Source organism: Heterocephalus glaber, unplaced genomic scaffold (assembly GCF_053883595.1).
Source record: "Heterocephalus glaber isolate CG9 unplaced genomic scaffold, H.glaber_assembly_v1.0 deba00001264, whole genome shotgun sequence".
Taxonomy (NCBI): Eukaryota; Metazoa; Chordata; class Mammalia; order Rodentia; family Bathyergidae; genus Heterocephalus; species Heterocephalus glaber.
In genome coordinates this window covers 123,677-149,615 of record NW_028258231.1, presented here as the reverse complement: position 1 = coordinate 149,615, position 25,939 = coordinate 123,677, and the positions used below count along the sequence as shown (strand labels likewise).

The 25,939-nt window shown below is 36.6% G+C and overlaps 1 protein-coding gene across 1 annotated transcript in view; it reads right to left on the bottom strand.

Annotated features, from left to right (window-relative positions):
* The window catches only part of LOC110347607 (uncharacterized), a 34,482-nt gene extending 8,686 nt beyond the window's left edge, over window positions 1-25,796 (bottom strand). Inside the window, exons 1-3 of the mRNA XM_087211017.1 lie at window positions 25,545-25,796; window positions 11,725-11,806; window positions 9,144-9,242 (exon numbers count right to left, since the gene is read on the bottom strand). Coding sequence (XP_087067143.1) covers window positions 9,144-9,192 — 49 coding nt within the window. The 5' untranslated portion in view covers window positions 9,193-9,242; window positions 11,725-11,806; window positions 25,545-25,796. The remainder of the gene's footprint in view (window positions 1-9,143; window positions 9,243-11,724; window positions 11,807-25,544) is intronic.
* Between the last annotated feature and the right edge of the window lie 143 nt (window positions 25,797-25,939).

The window sequence follows — 25,939 nt, the reverse complement described above, 5'->3', positions numbered from 1 at the left end:
TGTGGTGGGATAGTAATGTGACCCAATGGGATCACATGAGATAGCTCAGAAACTGGATTGTAAAAGGAATAAGAGAGTCAGTTCCGTGATCCTGAACAATAACTAGAGCTTTTAACATCCACCTGGGAAAATAGTGAGGAACTAACTTTCATAACAGAGGAAAATACCAAAGGAGAAAATGGTCTGGACTAAATCTTGAGGACCCCCTAACTCAAGGCAAAGCTCCACTTTGTTACACACATCTGGCCAGATATCTCAAAGAACTCCAGTATATTCAGGATTGGAAAGATAAATAACTAGTGAAGTTAAACGAGAAGTGCAAAAATATATGTATAGTGGGATTTAAGGAAAAGCCAGGAGAGTGTTTTCTGGCACAGAAGAAACGGAAAAGGAACTGGCCAATCCAGTAGGTCAAAAGTGAAGCAAGGCCATCTGAAGGGGTCCAGTCCCAAGGACATCAAAAGGAAAAGGGGAAACAACTCTTATAAAGGTGGGAAAAGGAGACACTTTTAAAGACATTGCACAGAATGGAAGAGGGAAGGGAAGTGATAAACATGATGATGACAAAGAACAGGAGGGTCAGGGGATCTTTCATGTTGATGGGTCCTACCAAGAGACTCTGATAAATCCAGCTGTAAGATCTAAAATGGAGATTTATTAGATTCTTAGTAGACTTTGGAGTGCTCCAAACCTCATTTTATGATCAATCTCCTATATTACACTGTTATCAGAGAGCCCTTAAATATGAGGACTAAAAACAGAAGGATTTATGGCTTCTATTTTTGAAGCAATATAGGTCAAATTTCAAAATTGAACAGCTCATGGAAAATGACTCTTTGTCCCTGAGGCAGGAACAAATATCCGAGGAAGAGATTTCATATCTAAGTTAGAGACAAGCCTAAACATTATGAAAATGAAGATCAACGTCTCCCTTAACCACTTGATTCCCCAGTCTGAATATAACATTTTCCTGAAGTCTGGAATATAGATGGGAATCCAAGTGGATTAAACAATTCCCCGATGCCAGCTGAATTAAAGAACAGGAGAGAATGAGTGAGGAGAAAGTACTACCCAATATCCCTAGAAGGGGGTCTTTAACTCAACCCCATCAGAGAAGGACCCATAAAACCCAGGCTCCTGGAATCTTGCAAGTCATCTTTTAAAACTTCAACACTGCACAAACCACAACAACAAAGACACTGGACAGCTCTTATCAACTAGCACAGGACTAGGGAACAGTAAGCTAGATGATCCAGAACAGGCATTCTATGCTCTGAAACCCCTGTCCTCTCCTTAGCACAATTCTCTATCACCACAAGTGACTCAGGGTTAGAGATATTAAAGCTGCCTTTTGGGTTTCCCCTTGGCTGAAGATAGTAGAGACATATTGGCTTTTTAATTTCAGGATCCCTGTAGGGGAAGAAATAAAAATATCAGTATACTGTCTTCCCACAGGGATTCACTGACACATCTACCTTGTTTGGAAAAATCTTAGAACAATTTCTTGAAAAATTCACTCTCCCTCCCCAGATTAAGTTGATTCAATATGTGGATGACGTATTGCTTTCCAGGGTTCTCAAAGGGGAAGTGACACATGCCACTATCAGCCTACTTAATATCCTAGCTTGGCAGGATGTCACAGTAACTAGAACTAAATTACAAATTCTTGAAAATGAAGTTGAATGACTGGGACACTTCATTAGTGAGGGGAGATGGAAGCTACGTCCTGAGTGAGTGCAGGTGAATATCAACATGCCTCCACCCTGCTCTATAATATAACAGAGTTTCAGGGACTATCTGAGAATTTCTCTCTATGGATAATTTCATATGCCCTGAAAAACCAAAGGCTTAAATCTTACTCTATTACAGTAGGAACCTGGCCTTCATCCTCAGAATTCAAAGAAAACCCAACAGGTAGAAAACCTTAAATAACCTCTCATCACTGACACAGCCCTGGCATTGCCCTTGATTAAAAATCCATTACTCTATTTGTCAAATCATAAAAGAGAAGGGCCCTCAGCATCCTAACTTGGGAACATGAAGGTAAAAGGCAACCAGTGGCTTACTCGTCCAAGTTACTGGACTCATTAACCTGGGGTTGGCCAGAGTGTATCCAGTCCTTTACCACAGTCACCATGATGACTAAGAAAACAAAAACCTTACTTTGATGGGGCCTTTATGGTTGGAAAACAACATCAAGTCCAGGCAATTCTTCACAATAATGTGGGAAGAATGCTAACTGACTACCAGAATATTAAAGCATAAAGACAACTTTTTTTGAGAGGTGATATCAGTCTTTCCTCTCATAGCTTCCTGAAGCCTGATGAATTCTTCTTCAAGGATAACACAAAAAGTGCTGTGGATCATGATGTATGGATCTCAGAGATGAACAGACAAGGTTTGATCAAACTTAGAGAAACTTTATTTGCTACCATATAAAGCTTTTCATATGTGGTTCCTCAAAAGAAAGAGACATAACAGTACTCTGCTATAAACAGGAAACAAAGTTCTTAGAGAGAGGGTCAACAACTATTTATACTGACTCCAAATGTGCTTTTGGTGTGCTCCATAGTTTGAAACATCAGGGTTGAATGATGCCTGATTAATAGCAAATAACTAGTCCTCCCCTATACAGAATTGATCATGCAGGTTTAAGAAAGTTTCATGTTGCTTGAAGACATAGCTGTAGTACAGGTCCCAGGACTCCAGAGGGGGAGGGAGTTCAGTGGAAGCCTGGGAACCATGCTAGCAGATGAGACTGCAAAACAGTCAGCCCTCCAATCAGAAGCCCCTGTATTCCACCTCATCTTATTCTCACTTTAAAATTATTCCCTTATTTCTGCAAATGGAAAATATAGATTCAGACAATGGGAGCCATTTTACTGGTAACATCCTTAGAGTACACAGAGGGACCTATAAACTTCTGAAAATTGTATATACCATGACATCCTACATGCTCTGGAAAAGAGCACAGGATGAATCAATTCCTAAAAAGTTATTTAGCTACTGTAATACTAGAAACTAGCCTACCCTGGAAAAGTGGCTGTCCACTGCATTCTTCAGAATCAGAGCTGCTTCAAGAAATGATATTAGTCTGTCCCCCTGTGAGATGCTCTATGGCCTCCCTTCCTAGGCCAGGGTACTGACTTCCTCATTTTGAAACAAAAGACCCATTTCATAGAAACTATGTACCCAGCCTCCCTACTCTGCTTTCTCTCATACACCAAGTTTGCTTGTACAGACTTCACCTCTCAACTTCCTGTACACCACATCCCACTGGCCAACTGATTATACCCTGATCAAGATGTGGAGAGAAGAAAACCTCCAACCAACTTGGGAAGGATAGTCTCAGTTGTTACTTACAATTGACAGCACCATACACAGGCTGATAAATTTTTGACTCATTACACTACAGTTTAAATGTTACTTTCATCTGAAACTGAGGGAAAATGGAGGCCAATTCTGAATTCCACAGATACCAAGGTACACTTTAAAGTATTATAATGGGACTTTTATATTTAGCTGAGGTTTCCCATCATATCTTCACTATCAATGTAACTGTGGTTCCCTCTGCTCAGAATAGCACAATTCATGCATGTTTTGTCCCTTCCTGTAGAAACTTGCACAACCAAAAGCAGCGGTCTGGAGCTGAAAAATATCTCTACCCTTGTAGCAAAAAGGATATAACTATAGTGTTTTAAAAGGTCTCTGTAATGACAGGAATGACATCTGGTGGACTACTCAGTATAAGGTTTGGACTGATAACTTACCATCTTCAAATTCTCTGCGAGCCTTTAAAAATACGGATAATAGGAGGAAATGCTTCTTGCTGCTGCCAGCCCCTGAAGTGTAATCTCCTACTCCTGGTTACTGATGATCCTCAAACCATGACTCAAGAACCTGGAGTTATTAGAACTTATGGATTGGGTACAGAAAGCTCAGGATATGACCTGCTCAGTTCCTTTGCTTTCAAGCTGGACAAAAACACCCCCAACACCCCCTCTCCTTCCACCATCATGGCTGTCACCCTCCAGACTAGCTTAATGGCATCTCTATGGTCTAGCAATGACCCTGCTAATGTCACGGTGGTAGAAGTTAAAGACTTTCAACCACCTTCGGCAATTTAGACTTTATTCAAGAAAACTTATATTTCCCAGAAATGGATTAACTATCCTCTTCAAAACCTCAAGTATAAAAACAATTGCTATGCAGGCAGAGCCTGCCAGCCAGAGGCTCAGGTAGTCTAATTTCCCATAGGAGGGACCTCAGTCATGGTGGAATCCATGACAATCATCTTTCAAGACCAGGTGGCCAGGGGTAGTGATTCCTGCCAGATTTTGTCACTTCTACTGAAAATGATGAGAGAACATAGATATATGATGACAATATACATAAGCCCCAAGTCCTGGATAACTAATTACACTACATGTATAAAGTGGGGGCAGTGAGAATTCCAGGGTAGTGCATGGAGATGTACTGAAGTTAGGTCCTGTGAGGTTCTGGGCAATCAGGCAGCACGGGCTCTGGCTCAGGCAGTGCTCTGGTCGTATTCAGGGCTCCGTTACTCAAGAACGTAGTGGCCACCTGGAGTGGGACTTGTGCTTTGGTGCAATTGGCCACCCCTTTCCCCCTTACACTTAGAAACCCTAATCCACCCCCAAATCTATTCTGCACCAGGGAGAAAACTTATCACAGGGGTATCATCTGATTCTCATGTTTACATTGAGCCTAGATCAGTCCCTAAGGGGGTGTCCACAGAATTTCAGGCTAGAAATAAAATAGCAGCAGGACTGGATTCAGTACCCTTTGTTGGTCCACCATCAACAAAGTGGGCCAAATGAGAAATACTATAACTAAATGAGGTCTGTAAACTGTATTAGAGAATCTATTCAAGGAATAGCAGAACAATTAGGCCCCAGCAGCAAAATGGCCTGGGAAAATAGTCTGACTTTAGACATGATTTTGGAAAAAAAGGAGGAGCCTGTGTAGTGACAGGCAGCCAATGTTGTACTTTCATTCCAATAATACAGCTCCAGATGGTATTATTATCAAGGTGCTGGAGGGTGTAACAACACTTGCTAATGAGTTAGTAGCAAACCCAGGAATAGGTGACCCTTTCTTTAATGGAATGGATCAATGCTTTATGTCATGGAAGGGAATAACTACCTCCATCGTGAGTTCTGTTATCACAGTGTTTGTGGCAGTGGCTCTAGTTGGATGCTGCATCATTCCCTGGGTAACAGGGATGTGCAAAGCCTGATATAGATAGCCCTTACTAAGCCATCCTTGCTTACCTACAAAATCAAACTACTAGTATTATAAACTTCAGACCGAGATGACAAAAGTCAATGATTCTTTATTCAGTTTGAACAGTTTGTCACAAAGAAGGGTAAATTTTGTGTAAAAAGTAAACTTTTTTATGAAGGGGGATATTTGGAATAACTCCATTTATAAGAATTTATTATGCTTGCCGGGGATTTAGCTCAGTGGTTCCACTGCCTGCCTTGCAAGCACAAGGACCCGAGTTCAATCCCCAGTACCAAAAAAAAAAAAGAGAATTTATTATGCCAAAATTCTCTTTTTGTAAAATGTGCACATGGTTATTTTCCCAATCCTTACAAGAATAACTTGGGGCAACATGGCCATATGCTAGTCCACCTGCAGTAAAACTTTGTAACAAAGATTCCTCTGGGTCACAGCAACTGTTCTGCTCAGCACTATAACTCCTTAAGTACTATGAAATCAGGTGAATGTGTGAGGCAATGTTGCCACTAATAGAGCATAAAAAATGACAACAGTGAGTCAAGAAATAAAGCCATGTGGAGTGACTGCCTGGTGTGCTGCCTGGCAGTGTCTATCCTAGCTATTCCCCTCTCTGGAGAAGTCAAGCTTTGCTGAAATACTTTCAAAGACTCTTATCTGGTTCTTTCATGAACCCAGGGATTTTCTCCCTGACACAGTATTTTCCAAAAACTATCAAAATATAAGTTCAAACAAATATTAAGTTATTTCTACATTTAGAATTATGCCACATGATATAGGGATTGAAACAGATATTATAAGATAGAAAGACCTCTATTATATCTCAGACTGAAATGTCACCTACTATTCATATATGGAAAGAGAGTTGAATATGGAAAAGAGAAGTTATAACAGCATCAAAGTAGACATTATTAGATTAGGCCATTGACACGTTCTTTGTTGAATAGGAGTTTGGGGACAGGACCTGGTTGGAATGTGGAGGTCATGTGGACATGACTGGGAAAGCTCTCAGCTCCACCTGACCCTCTCTTCTCACCTCTTTTTCTCTTTTGAACCCCACCTTCCACTACCCGTGTAGCTTCTCAGGCCATTCTCTTATGCTTTTCTGCATTGGAGTTGGCCAATAATAAAGTGCAACCTCAGAAATTGTGTATTACAGCAAAAATCTTCTTTCTCTAAAGTATTGGCCTTAAATATTTTGGAAGAGGAACAGTGACTAATGCCATCTCTCATGTTCAGGAGGTTACAGAATTGATATTGTTTTCATGATCTTGTTATGAAACAGATCTGTATATTCAGTGAATTCCAATGATGATATTAAATACAGTTCTTTGAAAGATTAGAAAACCAATCCTACAATTCATCAGCAAAAGACACATGCACACACACAGCCAGAAGCAAGCCTAAGCAAAACAATCATCAGAAAGTTGAGGAAAGCTAAAAGTCAGTGCAGCATTTAATATCCATGTATTAAAATAAAAGTACAAAAATTGACACAATATTGGCATAAACAGAGACAGAAGCAATACACTGGAGGACACTGAAAGAAAATGACATACTAACAGCCATCATTTTCCTGAAAAGAAGACAACCATATGCATTGAATAAAATCTAGTCTGATAAATATTTTCAGAAAACTAGACCTTCATAAATAGATAATTAGAAGTGGATTCCAAACTTTCACAATGTAAATAGTGTTCACATAAAGTGTATCAAATACCCAGGGATATTGCCACATTTATTTGAACAAGAATATAGGAGAACGAAATGTTTCACTCTGCCAGCAAATGTAAAAGTTTTCTGAATGGGACTCCTTAGAAAATAAACAGGAGTAATAATCAACAAATGGGATAATATCAAACAGAAAGCTATTGCACTGCAATGAAAAGAATGCCATATGAAGACACAAACTATACAACAGAAGAAACTCTTTGAGAGCACTCCTTAGTACACAGCAGTATGATCATACATCCATATACATATGAATACATAAGCAAAATTAAAATAAAATACATATGCATCAATAGAAAAGAAAACGAGGTACATAGTTACTTCTCCAAAGAAGAAATGAAAAGAGAAGAAATTAAATGAAAATAATTTCCACATCATTACTATTCTGGGAATTACAAATCTAAACTACCTTGAGATTTCATCTCACCAATGAGAATGAGGATCACATACAAGTACTAATAAATTCTTTTGAGGATTTGAGATAAAAGTAGATATAATTTCTCTTTTAAATGATTAAATTCATTATTAAAATCACTGTGAAGTTTCCTCAAAGAGTAAATTTTTTGAGTAAATTTTGACCTATCATTTTTTCCTACTTCTTAAAAAGTTGATACATTTCCTAAACAATTCCTAAAGTGTTTTTACTCTTTAACTATCTTTATTCTAGCAAAACACATGTCTTCCTAGCTATGAAAACTTCTTAGGTGCACATAAGAAAACGGATGAAGGCAGAGAATGTGTATTTATGTGCAAAGACACACAAACTAAACAAAACAAACTATGATATGATTACACTTGAGGTCATGTTGCATAAAATGAGTCAGATTAGTAAGGTAAAATATCATATTTTGTCTCATAAGCAGAAAGTGGAAGAAAATCTGTGATTGGATTGGCATGTTAGTAAAGGGAAAAGCATTGGAGAAGTAGAGGATGAGAGGAAGGAGAGAGGAAAAGGCAAAAATCTAAGGGGAAAGAGAAAAGAATCAAAGTATGTTGTGTGCATGTGCAGGTTTTATAAAATGAAATGTATTAGTCCCTCAAATTACCATACAACTAACAGAAAACACCAAAATTGTCACTCAAATTGAGTAAAATAGGCAAGTGTCAAATTATATGTTCTAGGCATTTGTTCAATTATAGGTTGTAGGCATTTGATATTGTAGAATTTGGTAAAAATTAATCACACAAATTAAAATGGAAATAAAAATCTGTGCTGGTACACAGGGAAAACATTTAGTACTCTTATGAAGAAAACAGATATAGACAAAACTAATTTCAATACGTACATATTGTTCTCTCTCAAATCTGAAACAATGATAAGAAAGCACATGACTTGTGATGTTCCACTAAATTAAATGATAACACTTGTAACATTTTTCACAGGGTCCTCAGCTACATTTTAGGAAACATCATTCCCTTCACCAAAGCCACATCTCACATATGCCATAGCCAGGCTCCCATCTGCATTGAAGCATCAGTCTGTGGTTCTCATCTGGACTGCAAATTTGGGCAAACCTTTCTCATCCCATCACCCACAGCAAGAGAGATTCTATGAAAGGGATTTGGGAGAATATTGGAGAAGAGGAGGTTGAGGGGAAGGAGAGAGGAAATGTTAAGGAGGAAATGAGGGGCATGAGAAGGACCAATGCGTGATATATGCATTTACAAATTGGGTTAAATGAAACATTACTTTCTCTATGAGTAATACAAGTCAAGTACAAAGAAACAAGTGATAACAAAGACTGTCACTTAAACCGCATACATATGTTAAGAGAGGTTCAATGAGAAGTTGTACAAATATAGAGCACTGGATATTATAGAAGTTTGTAAAGATTAAATTATGGAAAATTAAAATGGTGACAGCCTGTTCAGGTATAGAGAGAAAGATCCTTAATGGAATCTCTGAGGACAGTAGCCCCTATATGAAATGGTAACTCCAGTGTATACATAAATCTTCTATCCAACCACAGCAAAAGCAAAGATAAATACACTTGCATGAGATGGTCATGCAAAAGAAATACTGAGAAAACTTGAAAGAATCACCCATGTCCTCTCCCACATTGTACAGAGCATCACTCACTTTAAAAGCCTTCACTTTACATACTGACCAAGCTCCCATGTGTAATGAAGCACCACTCAGTGGTCCCTACCTGGACTCTGAAGTTGAGGAATAACTCTTCCTTCCACCATCCACAGCATTTCTTTGTCCACTAAAAGAAAATTTAGATCTGATTCGCAGAGCTGGTATCCTGTTCAGGGAAAAGGAAGCAAGCACATTTTTATTTTTGTGGCAACAAAAATATTTTGATCAAGTACAAGGAATGCAATTGAGAAGAAATAAGGAGGTAGAAGTTAGACCTAGGAAATATGTTCAGAAAACATCACTGAGTGAATTTGTGAATATTAAATGGAAATCTAGAATGTGTACCAAAAAAGGATTCTCTGTCAGGATTCTTATATTCATTCCTCTTTTTAAATAAAATGCAGAATTATCAATATTTCAAAAATAATAAAATACATATGTCCATGGTAAAATGAATACTATTTAAATAGAATCTGACACAAACATTTCAAGAATACTCACATTACATTTATTTTCATGTCTGGCTCAAAACTTAACATGCTGAGTTTAAAATAATACTTTTCCAATAATTTAGTGAATTTCTAATTTTGAAAACATTCATTTAATACACAGTTTTACTCTGGGTTTTGCAGATTTGCTTGCAATAAAGGCATGAAATATTGATCAAATCAACATTCAAGGTTGTTAAAAACATCTTGTAAATGAATGTGATTTAAAACTCTCTTTCATGAATGTAAGGTTTATAAACAAATTCAGACACAGAGTTATTTGGGTATGCATCACACATTTTAGAAAACTAATGCTAGAAAACTTGCATGACTGAATATAGATAGAGACAATGGTGGACTCACCAAGGGATAAAAGATGATTAATGTTCTCCACCATCACATTTCTGTACAGCTCTCTCTGAGGTGTGTCCAGTAGGGCCCATTCCTCTGGGGTGAATTTTATGGTCACATCTTCAATTGTCAGTAACTTCTAGAAGATCATAGACACTACACTTTAGATAGAGGAATAGCGACAAAGTTCTTTCCATGAAAACTCAGATTATAGCCCAGAGGCAGAGGAAAGCCTGGATACAGAGAAATTGAATTGTTTAGGGCAACAGTATTGTTTCTCTTTACAAACAAACTCTGAACTCATAAATTCATTATTATGAAGGATAATAATTACATTATGAGAAATTTTACATATGTGGTATTGAAAACCTTTGAAATTTGTCAATAGAATGGTAGTTATAACTTTTATGAAGGTTGCTATGAAATATTCATTTTCACAATTTCACAGAAAAATATCTGCCCTGATCATTTTGATTAACATTCTTACATAAAGAATTGAATTATTGTTATCACTGTTTTGGTTTCCATTAGTGAGAGTGACTATGGTTGTTTCATTTTCATTCCTATACCTCACATCCCTCATCTATTTAACCAATTTTATACTGATGTGAATGTGGAACAATCCAAAGGATGATTTTCCTATCTCAAAGACATTTATTATAATTGTTGTTTGTATTATTCATAAGGAGGCCAAAGACAGTGAAAGGATTAACCACCATCCCTGATCACTGGCTGAATTGCATGACTGTCACCATCTGTGGCTGTGTTCTGTCTGTACTGGAATGGAATCAAATTTGCAGAGTGAGGCTCAGAACAAATGCCAAGCAGGACTCATCACAAATCTTTCTAATTGGGGTATTGGGCTTTGTTCTAGATGAACTTTCCTGAGCTCTGAGGATTCTCAATCTTCTCAGAAAACTCCCAATATTATTCTTGAAGGTCTCCTTTATGAATGTTGTCACTATATTCACATGTTCAAGAAGCTTTAGATGAGGTACCATATATTCAGTTCTTCAAAAAATTTCCAGAGCCTTCTAGTTTTGTTATATTAATTCCCTTACTACACTCTTGAGTTAAGATTACAACCAATTAATTAATAATAATATCTAATAATAACATGCATCCATCAAATATAAAAAAATTCTGAATTATTGACATGAAAGTACTAGGACTTTCCTCCAGAACAATAAAGTATTTTAGGTTATACTTTGAAGCCTTTTCCACATTGAAGGAGGTACTATTCAATTTATTAAGTGTAAAATTAATTAAATGATTGGCAATTGCAAATCTTCCTAAATATCTTTCATTATTCTTCCAGAGCTTACAGACTTGATATGAAAATGTTTGCCTCCCTTTTGATTGAATTCACCTGGTGAAATATTTAACTCCCTCACTGCCATGGGCTGCAGTGCTCTACATCTCACAGACAGCTATGCCCTGCATCCAGCACAATTCTAACAGCACTAGAGTTAGCAGCACAGGCAAGGAGGTCAGTATTTCTATAAAAAGAACAAGGAACTCAATGAGGGAGAAAATATCTTACATTTCTTCTATAAGTACAAAGCCATAGTGTAGATTCACATACACAAAGATACTGAAACCCATAGGCAAATATTTTTATATTAAAGCATTGTATACATATTATATAGTAAATAAGACATTATACATTTACAACCATTAAAATTATCTTAGTGTGAATAAAATCCTCCCTGAAATATAGATTCCTTAATCCCTCCTACTTGGATTTAAGACTTACTATCTGCTCTCAATGAGCTTGTAATACCAGTAGAAAAGCACATTCTTACTCACATGCTTATTCAATGCCATTCACAGAGTTGTCAGTTGCTTTCCAGTACAGATTCTGTCACAGGATAACAACTAAGCAATGAATCTGTGGATAGAGAGAAAAGTTATTAAGGTGGCAGTCTGTGCTGAGGATTTAAACTCATCTGTTAGGAAGTCACAGATCTTCAAGGAAATATGAGCCTACTGCCAAGCAGCAGAAAATGCAGTGAACTTGGACAGAAGCACAAGGGTCTCAACTCTTCCCAAGTAAAATTTGAGTGTGTAGTTCTGGTTAAAAAATAAGGTACAAATGCAGTCATCTCATAGATAGGAACATAAAAAGCATTGTGTCTATTATTCCTTAGCCTATTCAGCCTTTTACTTTAAATGTAAGGAATTCCTTCCTACATTCCAAAAAAGAGGTAACTATGAGCCACCCTCATGTGGGACTTCTTTCCATCTTTAGATAAATATGATAGAATTTTTCAAACTACACTAGATTTGCATCATTTGGTAGAAATGATCCCTCGACCTCCACCACATTTCCCAGATGCCTCCCTGCACTCTCAGCCATGAAGTTGAACCTTGTTCTCCAGGAATGGATGCCAATCTTGGTGAGATGTTTTACAAAGGGGAGAATTGACAGAGACACTCATTCACCTGGGGACTCATTCACCATCACCCAACCTACATAAGTGAACCTTAAAATCTTCTGCTTCAGAAAGTAACAGGATTACACATTTTTCAGTCTGCTGGCATTTACTCCCACAATTACTTAAGACAATACTGCTCAGAAGTAGGGCACATATAAATTATGAGGATCATCCCTAAAATTCCTGGCTCAGTGGGACATTTCATTAAAGGTTTTGTTGTAGCCCATGCAGTTCAGTTTTGTGTTACTTATCACTTCCATAACACAACTACCTTACATTTATATGCAGACATTTGTTTGCATGTGAGAAAGACTTTAGGCATTGTAATGTCTCTCCAAAACCCTCAATAATAAGTGTACAGGCAACTGTATTTCATTTATAAAGAATATTTGTTGTGAATAAAAGTATAATCAATTGACTTGTTTGTATAGGTACTTGAATAAAATAAGACATTATAATATATGAAACAGTGTTGTCAAATATACAGACATAAAGTTTTACCAGTTTAATCTTAACTTAATCTCTGACCTTTTACAGCTTTAACCAATTTATCCCATAACCAATATAAGTAGGCAAAAATTTAATACAACCAAGTACTGCACCTTGATATTAATATTGTTGCATGTTCTGCCTGAGTTTTGATTCACATTTTATAAAATGGACACAATTCAAACTCAGAATGACAATTCCAATGTTAATAATAGAAAGAAACATTGCAAGTACAATGTCTTCTAGTTTTGGCTTTATCAAGAAGTCTCTAGCCCAGGATCCAAGCACAGAGTGGATGGGTGAGGAGCTGAGCTGTGTGAAGCTGGGCTGCCACCCCACCTCTACATTGGCTTCTGAGTGAGCAGTCTGCAGCACCATTCCAAACCCAAACTTGCTGGTCTTTGGCTTTCTGGCTGCCCTGGTACCTGGACCAACACCACAGAGGCCCAGGGAGTCCTAAAGGCCATTGTTCTGAGCTCCAGAAGACAGAGCAGAAGTGAAAAACAGGAAGAGGGCCTCTCTCAAGCTCCTTGACAAAAATTAAAGCCTACTAGAAAAGTGAAGGGAATCTCTGCAATGAAGGCACTCCAGAACACTTTAGTTAGTAAGTCAGAGGGATCACCATCTCCCATCAAAACCTGGACTATTTTCAGGGTAAGAGCAGCTGGAAACTGTAGTAGAACCTTGCAGAGTTCAACCCTGAAGGAGGTCAGGGAGCTCAACTTGGGACACACAGCCAAAAATCAGCCTGAATCTCAGGGTTCTGTTGCTGGCTTCCTGAGCCTAATTGACTTAGACCTGCCTACTGCTGCCCATGTTGTCTATTGTGACAGCAGAGACATACCCTGAAGAAAGCCCTTCATTTTTCATTTGTGGAATTACTTTTGTCTCATATTTAATTTTTTTCTACCCTTTCCCATCTTTTCTTTTTGTTTCTCTCTTCTTTTGCTGTCTTGCTCTCTCATTCTCCCACATTGTTCTTCATCTTCCCTTTTGTTCCTGCCCTAATTCAGATTTATTCTTTCTCTTTTCTTTTCTTTTTCTTCCTCTCAATTCTCATTAGTTTGAAAGGAATGTAAATACAGTTTCTAGCCTCCCTATTGGTTAAGTTGTTCTGTTCTTGTCTTTGTTCTTTCATTCTGTGTTTTTCTCTTGTTTTCAACAGTTTCCTAGAGTTTACATAATCTTCCTGCATTCTCTGGCCTCACTGCTAATATTTCCCTATACTTCTACACATTTATCTCTTCCTCCCAAACTCTTTCTAAGGGTAAATTTGGAATATTGAAGAGTTTATTCACTGTAAACATATTTTGGGCTGGGCCTCAATTTTGATTTCATTCACATGGTTAAAGGTGATAGATTAATAACTTACAAATTGTCATTTTCTAACCTGTGCTTGATGCCATCTTGTTGCTAAGTGTATCACTTGGTTTAAGGTGTTGTGATTGATCTAATCATTTTTCCTTCCTAGTATAATGAAAATATAAATGCCTAGGAGTTATTAGAGACTCAAAACATAACAACTGGCTATATCTGGAAGACATCTCTGAGAAGCAATCATTCCATAAGTGTTGTAATTACAAGCAAGAAAGGTACTTACAATAAGGAATATTGAAGTATCAACTCAGGAATTAAAACAAGGACAGTACAACAACAAAAGTCAGAAGGGCAAGATATTTAAGCAAGGCACAAATCCACACTTCCAGCTCAGAAAAGGCAAATTCTGGAGGGAAACAAGGTGGAAAAGTCTGATAATCAACCACCTATTCAACTTGAACTGATAGCACAGGAAGTAATGAAACAGATGAAGGAGGCTCTAGAAAAATTCAAAACAGAAAAAATATCCTAGATAAATACAGAAATGGTGAGCAGAGTGACAGACAGGACCAGAGACTCTAGAAGAGAAAGAGATAAAAAAAAATAGATGAGTTCAGGACCATGATGGTAGTCATGAATACCCAAAATACAAAAGAAATGGAAACCATGAATGCCCAACATAGGATAGAAATGGAATCCATGAAAGAGATTCAAACAATTATAAAGGAGATTCAAAACTCTATTGAAAGTATACACAGCAGACAGAGCCAATCTGAAAACAGAATGTCAGATATAGAGGACAGGATGGGCCAGAGATTTAGCTCAGTGGTTCCGCCACCTGCTGTGCAAGCACAAGGACCCGAGTTCAACCCCTGGTACCAAAAAAAAAAAAAAAAAAAAGAAGACAGGATAGTGGTTATTGACCATGAAAATGGAGATCTCTTAAAAATAGTAAGGGGCCCTGAGAAATCAATCCAACAGCTCCTGGGTGATGGAATGAACAATAATATAAAACTGAAAGAATTCCAGGAAAAAGCAGGAGAAAGTACAAATTACATAAAAAATATTGTTCACAGAATTAATGACAGAAAACTTCCCAAAATGAGCAAAACAATTTCACATACAGAGAAGTGCAGCATAGAGGATGCCAATGAGCCATGATAAAAAACCCTACACATAGACACATAATGATCAAGATCCCAGAAACCCAACAGAAGAACAAAATAGTACAAGCAGTTAAGCAAAGAAACAAATCACATGCAAAGGAAAGTCCAGTAGAATAACAACAGACTTTTCAAAACCAACCCATAAATCAAGGAGAGCCTAGAGTGAGGTATTTCAAGCCCTAAATGTAAACAACCTCCAACCAAGACTGATGAATCCTGCAAAACTATCTTGCAAAATTGATGGAAGAATAAGATAATTCCACGACAAGGATATCTGAGAATCTTCATGAATAGCAAACCAGCACTCTAAACAATTCTAAAAAGTATACTAGAAAAAGATAATGATGGTCACAATGCCATGAGGCCCAACAGAGCAAATCCATCAGGCAAGGCAGGAAATCAAAGGGTGAGGGGGAAAATAAAAGAAGAACCAAAAACAGGAAAATAACATGACAATGAAAAGTCAATACATATCAGTTACAATCACCAATGTTGGTGGCCTTATTTCACCAATCCAAAGAAACAGACTGGTGGAAAAGTTTAAGAAGCAAAATCCAAAAATATGCTGTATATAAGAAATGCACCTAACTCAAGAAGAAACTCATAGACTGAAAGTAAAATGTTGGCAAACAGTTCTCCACATAATAGGAACCTGGAAAAAAGCAGAGGTAGCAATCTTACCACAGACAAAGTAAATTTCAAAACAAAACTAATTAAGAGTGACAAAGTTGGTCACTACATCCTTGTAAAGGGAACAATTCAAGAGGAAGAGACAACAATCATAAATATATATGCACCAACTACTAATGCCACAAATATTAAGGGATATGAAAAACCAAATAACCCCTAATACAATTGTAGGGGGGAACTCAATGCACTAGTGTCAAAAATAGACAGATCATCTAGACAAAAAATTAACAATGAAATTCTAGAACTGAACCAAGCTTTTGAACAAATAGACTTAATAGACATCTACAGAGTGTTCTGCCCTCAAAATCAAAATATACATTCTTTCCACCAGCACACAGGTCATTCTCCAAAGTAGACCACATACTTGTTCATAGTACATGTTTAAGTAAATGCAAAGGAATTGAAGTTATCCCATGCATATTATCAGACCATTGTGAAATTAAACTGGAGACCAATGCCATAAGAATCCACAAGAACTTCACAAACACATGGAAATTGAATAACACTCTCCAGAACAACCAATGGGTCACAGAGGCAATTAAAGAAGAAATTATACAGTTTTAACAAAGAAATGATAATCACAATACAATATACAGGAATCTATGGGACAAAATGAAAGGAATTCTGTGCTGAGGATTTAGCTGAATGGTTTCCCCACATGCTGTGCAAGCACAAGGACCTGAGTTTGATCCCAGGTACCAAAAAAAAAAAAAAAAAAAATGAAAGCAGTTCTATGAGGGAAATTCATAGCAGTGAATGCCCACAGTGGAAAAACAGAGTAAATGCAAATAAACACCTAATACTCAATCTAAAGCTCCTAGAAACAACAGAGTAAGACAAGCCCAAAGCTTGTGCAAGGAAAAAACTTATAAAGATTAGACCAGAAATCACTGCAATGGAGACAAAGGGAACGATACACAAAATCAATGAAACGAGTTGGTTTTTCAAAAGAAGAAATAAAATTGATAGACCTTTAGACAACCTTATCAAAAAAAGAAAGAAAAGGCTCAATTTAGAAAAAAAATTAAGAATAAAAAAAGTGAAGTCACAACAGATTCAGCAATAATCCAGAGGATCATCAATACTTACTTCGAGAACCTGTATTCTAATAAAAAGGAAAACACATGCAAAATGGACAGATTTATATATATACAAATGGTCAAAGTTAAATGAAGAAGATAAAAATTCTAAACACTCCAATTACAATCATTGAAATTGAAAATTTTCTTAAAAATTTACCTACAAATAAAAGCTCAGGTCTTATTGGCTTCACTGCTGAATTTTACAAGACATTTAGAGAAGAAATATCACCATTACTCTTTAAACTCTTCAATGAAACTGAAAGGAAAGCAATACTTCCATATTCATTCCTGGAAGCAATTGTTACTTTGATTCCAAAACCAGGGAAAGACCCAATCCAAAAAGAAAACTACAGGTCAGTATCCCTAATGAACATAGATGGAAAAATCCTCAACAAGATACGGGTAAACAGAATACCTGGGGTCATCAAGAAGATCATGAACCCTGATCAAGTAGGACTTTTCCAGGGATGCAAGGATGGTCCAACATACACAAATCAATAAATGTAATACACGATATTAACCGAGTCAAGGACAAAAACCATATGCTCATCACAATGGATGCATAAAAATCATTTGACAAAATTCAACACCAATTCATGATGAAAAAAAACCCTACAGAAAATTGGAATAGATGGTCTTTATCTCAATAGTTTCTCTGGTGTGAAAAACTAAAAGTGTAAAGAAGAATGAAAATGTGTAATTGATATTGTGAAATAGGAAGAAAAGGTCTAAAGAAGTAGGGGAAGTGAAAGGGTTAGGGTAAAGGAAAGAAGAGAAAAGAAAAAATATGAGAAAAAGAAAAACATGGAAACAAAGTATTTGTAAATATGGAAGGGTAGAGGGGGTGAAGGGGGGCCGAGGGAATGCGGAAATATTAAGAACAAAGATACATTATGTAGAGGTACAAGATCCCAATCCTGAATGCAACTGTATTCTGTACCTAAAATTCACCAATATATTTAATGGAAAAAAGATATTATTAAGCACATGAAATTTGTACCATTTGGCAAATAACTCTGTATTCTCCCCATTTCCTAAGCATGAAACCTTCTCTCCTCATTTTACTGCTCATTTGAATACACAATAACCAATTCAAACACTCATAGAGATTTGCATTTTCTATTTTCTTGGACATTTTTTACATATTTTCCTAAACATCAGCAATGGAGGATGTTCCAAGGAACCCTTTTCTTGATGCCTGCATCTTCCAGCTCAGGATCACGATGCTGATCTTTGTCAAACTACATGATCACTAGTGATAGATCCTGTCTATGTGTTGAGTAATTTCTGTCTTTTTCTGTCTCTGTCCTTTTCAATGAGATTTCTTCCTTGTTCTATAAATATTACAAACTTTAAACTTGTTTCTTAATACTCATACATTTTCTTTGTGCTACCAAAGAGAATTGGATATAGTTTTAACAATATTGTTCTAATATACAATTATTCAAATGCCAGCAGGGCTGCCATGTCAAAGTGTTTGAGTGAGTGGATAGAAATGAAAACTATTGTTTACAATTCTGAGATAAAAAGTTCTACAGGGCTTGTTTGTCTAGGAACTGGCGGACTGGCTCCTGCATGCTGGTTTCTCCTTTTGTTTCTATGTGGCCTTCCCTGAGCACATGGTAGTGCTCTCCTCTCCTATTCTCAAAAGGACACCAGTCACGCTGGACTAGCACCAGGTTAATGACTTCATTTCACTTTACCTCTTCAAAGATGGCAACCCAAAGTCAATCCTATGAACACCATTTGGGTAAAGGAGTGGTAATTCATGTATTTCAAATATCAAATATAAGAGCATAGGCACTGTCACCCAAATGATTAGAAACAAATATTTTAAAGTGATGAAGTTACTCAGTTTAACACAGCATCTAGAAATATCCCTGCATTGATTCCCATGGGTTACTTGTCTGCAATTGATCTATAGTCATTCCACAGTATCCCTTGTCCACAGACTTAGGAAATATTTATATTTATTAGGAACAACAGATTCTTTACTAGGACTTTCCATCTCTCCAAATTCAATGCTCTAATCATTGAAGCTCATGAATTCTCTTCTGTTTTAAAGGTGAAATTCCTTGGGATTGATATCCCCTACCTTTCCTGATCCTCACTTTACAATTAAAAGTTGACTTATCATGTTTCATTTAGCAAAAATGGGAAGATGAACAGTGATGTGAGAGTCTGCTACTGGAGACATTTATAAGGCTATTTGGAATCTGAGAATCCTTACATATATGTGACACAGAAGATGGTGAGTAGAAAGGAAGATTCTATTCCTGAAAGCTGTAGGAATATCTATATAAAATACTGCCACAACCATGATTGCCAAATTTAAGATTCAAAGTATTTCTCAGAGTGAATGTGAGGCAGCCCGGCAGGATTGCTCCTTCCTAGGTATACCCAAACATGTCTTCCAAAACCTACACCTATTCAACTCTTATAGGTGTTAGTGACCCTGGAAGACTTCTTTTTTCACATGATACATACATGAATTTTTCTTCAAATGATCCATTGGCTCAAGGGAAGTCAACTAAATGAGCATAAAGAAAAACACAGTCATAACTATTGAGAAGCTGAGGCCAAAATATGAAACTTTTAGAAGATTGATCAGAAAGCCATTACTCTAATCAAATTTCTAAAATTCCGTTTCCAAATTTTAACATGAATAGTTATTAAAACTATAAAATAGAATATGAAAATGCTTACAAAATAGACATCAATATTGAAAAAATTAAAAATAATTCAACAGAACAAAATCTATGTCCTTCAATTTTCTGATATCATCTTCAATCTGTTTTTTCAGAGTGCTATATTTTTCAGAGTAGAGGTCTTTGATTTCTTTTCTTAGGTTGATTCCTAGGTATTTCAGTGTTTTGGATGCTATTGTGAAAGCAATTTTTGGCCCCATTTCTCTCTGTGAGTCTGTTGTTCATGTATAGGAAAGCTATTGATTCCTGTGTGTTGACCTTGTATCCAGCTCCTGCACTAAATTTGGTTATTAAGTCTAGAATACTTTTGCTGGAATTCTAGGGGTCTTCTATATAGAGCATCATGTCATCTGCAAATAATGACAATTTAACTCTTTATTCCTTTCATTTCTTTCTCTTTCTCTTGTCTAATTGCTGTAGCTAGGACATACAATCAACAAGTGGGATCTGTTCTTATTAAAAAGCTTCTGAACAACAAAAGAATCCAGTACACTCTCAAGAGTCAATGCACAGGGAGGTAAAATTTTTAGCAGCAGTATTGCAGACAAAGATCTACTATTGAGAGTATATAAAGAACTAAAAATAATCAGACCACCCAAACTTTAAGACCCAATCCAAAAATGAGCATCTGAAATCAACAGACATTTCTCAGACAAAGAAGTAAAAGCAGCAAATAAACATATGAAAAAATGTTCAACATCACTTGTCATTTGAGAGATGCAAATCTAAACAACCCTGAGATTCCACCACACCACAGGAAGTATAGCTGCTATCAAGTAATCATCCAATAACAAAGGCTGGTGGGGTTCTGTGGAGAAAGGAACCCTTCTCCATTACTGGGAATGCACACTAGTGCAACCACTGTGAAAATCTGGATGGAGGTACCTCAGAGAGCTAGGATTGGAAGCCCCTTTTGAAACAGGTATTCAATTGCTGGGTATCATCCCAAAGAATTAAAAGAATCATATCACAGTGCTATATGTGGACCCATGTAGATTAAAGTCCAATTTGTAATAGCTAAAACTTGGACTAGCCCAAGTGCCCATCAGCTGGAGACTGGAAAATAAATGTGTTTTTTTTACAAAAATAAAATGGAGTATTATCCGAGCATGGGGAAGGGGCTTCTGAGCAGCTATCTGTCCCACTGCTCCCAGCCCAGAGGAAGGGGCTTCTGGGCTGCCATCTCTCTCACTCCTCCTGGCCCAGAGGAAGGGGCTTCCAGGCCACCAACTGTCACACCACACCCATCCCATAGGAAGGGATTTCTCGGTTGCCATCCATCTCTTTGCTCCCAGCCCAGAGGAGGTGAACCACACAGGTGCCAACAGCACTCCCTCACCCTCCAGAGTTGAAATGAGAAGACTTGTAAACAGTCTCAAAACCAAACTTCCAGATCACCTTCAGCAACCCCAAAGGGAAAAGAGATGGAACACTCTGATACTCAACTACCTGGCCTCCAAGAACTGGCAAAAAAAGAGGATCTGGAAAAAATGAAATCAGAAATGTGTCAGATAACAGCAGAGATTGTGCTCATAGTGCTAGATATGATTAATAAATGTAGAGAGGAGCTGAGGAACAAGATGGAATCACAACATAGGAAACAAATGGAATCCATACAACAGATACAAACAGATTTCCAGGAGATCAAAAACTCCATTGAAAGTCTACACAGCAGAATGAGCCAATGTGAGGACAGAATTTCAGATATAGAAGATAAGATTGCAATTAGTGATCAGGAAAAGAAAAATTGCTTCATAATTGTAAGGGACCATGAGAAAGCAATCCAGCAGCTGCTAGATGATGCAAAGAAGAATAACAGAAGATTGATTGGAACCAAGGAAGAAACAATAGAGTGTGCAGGTGACTTAAAAAAAAGTTCACAAAAGTATTGTCAGAAAAGTTCCCAAGCAGGGGAAAAGAACTTAACATACAGATAAGTGAGGCATATAGGAATCCAACTGGCCTTGATCAAAAACAATCTGCACCTAGGCATATAATAGTTAGGATTCCAGAAACCCAACAGAAGAACAAAATTCTACAAGCAGTGAGAGAAAAGAAACACATCACATACAAAGGAAAGTCCATCAGAATCACAGCTGACTTCTCAATGTAAACCCTCAAGGCAAGAAGAGCTTGGAGTGATGTATTTCAAGTCCTAAAGGAAAACAGTCTCCAACCCAGATTGATGTACCCTGCAAAAGTATCTTTCAAAATTGATGGAGAAATAAGATACTTTCAGGATAAAGAGCACCTTAGGAACTTCATGAATTCGAAAGTAGTACTTCAAAAAATTTTAGACAACATCCTATTAAAAGACAGTGAGGATACTAATGCCACTAAGCCCAGAAGAATGAATCTGTTGGGTTGGAGAAATTAAATGCAAAAGGGCAGAATCCAACAAAAAGAAAAAGTCATGACAAAGCTTTTTAAAGCTTTTAACTTCATCTCCCTAATGAGTGTATAATTCAATCTTGTCATTGTACTGATTAGTATTTTTCTGATTCTAACATTGCACACCTTTTCTTGTGCTGTTCTGGCTATTTAACATCTTCTTGTGTCTACTTTTTAATTGGGTTGTCTATGAATGAGCTGTAAGGGTCCTTTATATATTCGGGTCATAAGTTATATGCATTGTAAAAATGGTCTGTTTAAGGACTACTTTTCATTTTTACGATGTCATTTAAAGTTCTAAATTTTGATGGAATCTCATTTATCAATTTTTTCTTTTCTATATCATGTTTTCTGTATCAAAGGAAGTTCTTCCCTACCCTAAATTCATAAACACTATCCTTTATAATTTCTCCCTAATGTTTTCGAGTTTCAGTCTTTCATATTTAGGTTCATAGATACTTTTGAATTATTTTTATGTACAGAAATAAAGGGTTAAGGGTAATTTTGTATATATGGATAACAGGTGTTCTAGTGCCATTTGCTGGAAACACTATCTTTTCTTCAGCTCTTGATTTGAGTTTATATTCTATAAAATGTTAATGTTTAATAGTCTTTTAAAACTCAGTGGACCATACATGCGTGGTTCTATTTGTAGTTTCTCTGTCTTATTCCAATGAGATATATGTCTTCCATTACACCAACACTGCCTTGATTACTGCAGCTTTAGAGGAAGTCTTAAAATTAGGTACTAAATGTCTTACAACACTTTCTGTTTCTTTTTCTTTTTACTTTTCTAGGTCTTTATACTTCTACATAACTTTAATTTTTTTACTACATAACTTCAATTTCAATATCGAATTCTTATGTTATAGCAAGTATATATAGACCTGAAGATTTACATATACTTTTGGTTTTCTAATCCTGCTAAATTCAAATACAAGTTCTAGGGGCTCCCAGAGATTTCTTACTATTTTCTCTGTACATGATCATTTTACCTACATATAAAAATTTTGCTTTTACCTTGCCAAACCTATCCTAATTGTGTCATTTTATTGCCAGACTGTTTTGCTTTAGGCCTATATTTCAAAATTTAATGGACAGATGAAGAGTAGGCAGATCTGCCCTTGTTCCCCACCTTAGGGAGAAAGCATTGTATCTTCTCCATTCATATAAGGCATTCTCGCTGGAAGTATGGAGTACATGCCTTTGATCTGTTGAGAAGGTACTTTTCTACTTCTAATTTCTTGATAGATTTTACCATGAGCAGCTGTAGAATTTAGTCCGATAATTTTTCTCCAACTACTGACAGGATCATATGGCTTTTTCCTTTCCTCTGCCAGAAAGATGACTTTTGGGGGCAGAACTTCCAACGCTGAACCAACACTGCCATCCCTATAATAAAAGCACTTTCTACATACTACCATATCTGACTTCAAGTATTTTGGTTTCTTAAAATAATTTCTATCTATGTTCATACATTTTCTTCTATTATCTTTATCCAGTTTTAGGATTAGCACAATGTTGATTTGCTAAAATGTGGGGAGAAGTGTTCCTTTTTTTCTGGTTTAAATATTTGATATAATTTATCAATTAAAATATGTATGAGCCTGTTGTTTGCATAAGGTAGGTTTTCAAGCTAGGAATATACATTCTTTAAAAGGTCGTATTCAAATATTATATTTCCTCCAGAGTCAGTTTCATTAATTTGTCTTCCAAGGTACTTCTTAGAAGTTGTCAAATTTATTTCAAGAAAGATTTTGTAATATGCTTTCTATATCCTTTTAAATTCTGTAAAATCTGTGGTAATGTCTCCTAGATGTTGATATTGTAATTTTTACAATGTATTATTGATATTGTGTAATAGGAAGACATGCTCTAAAGGAGTAGGGGAAGTGGGAGGGGTAAGGGAAAGGAAACAATGGAAAAGAAAAATTATGAGAAAAGGAAAAAAATGGAAACAAAGTCTTTGAAAATAGGGAAGGGTGGAGGGGGTGCAGGGAGGGCAGGGGAAGGGGAAAAAAATAAAAACCAAGATACTCATGTAATGGTACAAGGTCACACTGATGAATGTAACTGTATTTTATACCTAAAATGTACCAATAAACAATGGGGGGGGGATAAAAAAAGGAAAATGAGACCAAAAGAAAAAAAATAGATTACAAATCAACACAAACATGGCATGAATTTTCAATTCCAAATTTTGCAAAGCAATTCATGACGAGTGAGAGCAATATTATGCTTACATTACAGAAATTTACATGCAAAACTCCCTTACTTAGAAAAAAAAATCTAGTTTTCAATGTTTAAATTATCCTCTCTATATAACACAAGTGGTTACATGTTGGGAGGAAAGACTCATATTCATAAGAATATTGATATGCAATACAGAAACATATCAAAAAACACCCCTAGTAAATGAATTTTGATATACAGGACAAAAACAGTCAAATAATATATTTTATAATAAATAACCTGGAAAATACTTTTAAATAAATTTCAAAACAGAAATATCACTTTGTATTACCTATATTAATACTTACATGAAGCAAAACACAGTGTTCTGAGGAAAAGTATATCCCTTTAACATATTAATTTTAATAAATCCCTTGAATATGTTATAGGAGCATGGATACCAAAATGGTAAAGTAATAATTAAGAATCATAGTAATACACATAAAAAATAATGAATGTAAAGATGGAAAGACATTATTGCAAGTGCAAATTAGAAAAGTAACAGAAGGTGTAGATCACAGAAACTCAGGACATTTTATGATAAAGAAAATGGACTCTGTATGTGCTATTTAGTATAGCAGCTTCCAGATATGTGTGCATAAAGAAACCTTGAAATTGGACATCCCAATTAAGAGCTTGAAATTTAGTCATAAAAATTTAAGTATTATGAAACCTTATGAACATTCATTACTCTATGGGAGAAAATGTATCCACAATCATGGAGGAAGCAAATCCTTGATATACATTTGAGAGAGTGATAGAAGAGGGACAAAACCATCAAAATTAAATTAGAGTCCTTTATAGGAAAATGGATGCAACTTGAGACCATTATGCTAAAGAAAATAACTCAGACACATGAACTTAAAGATGTAACTATAAAAAAAGAGCAAAAGAAAGAGGAGACACTGGGAAGTAGAGAGAAACTCTCCAGAGATGGAGGAAGGGTGAGGGAAGGAAGGGGTAGGGGATGAAAAAGGCACCCAGCTGTGCTGTGCATGGCCAACTCCACACAGGGAACCAAACATGATGATCTGCAAACATGGACTCATAAACATTTTAAAAATTTAAACAGATAGGGAATGGGACTGGTAAGAACTGCTGATAAAATAAATTTACCATAAAACTTAAGCATCAGAAGATAGCAATTCATCTAACAATGGGCAGGATCTGCTTTAAGCACGTCTCACATCTAATAGTCTGGCGACTTCACCAGGAGCCAAGGCTGCAGACAGTGAAGCCCTCTAGCTTCTCAGGAGTTTTCACAGGCAGGCAGCAAGTCGCTCTTCTCCCAAAGTGGTGAGCACTGCAGCTCCTCCTTCCTGGGAAAATGCTTCTTCTGCCTGAGCTCCCCTTATATAGTGGAGACCACTGAGCAAACCCAATCAGGGCCACATGCCAGGGGATGCGCCCTGATTGCACACACTCTGCACCTCATCAAGGCTTCCTTTCTGGGCACATGGGGTTCACTTTGACTGCATCCTCCAGACACATATAAAGCTATAACCTCACAC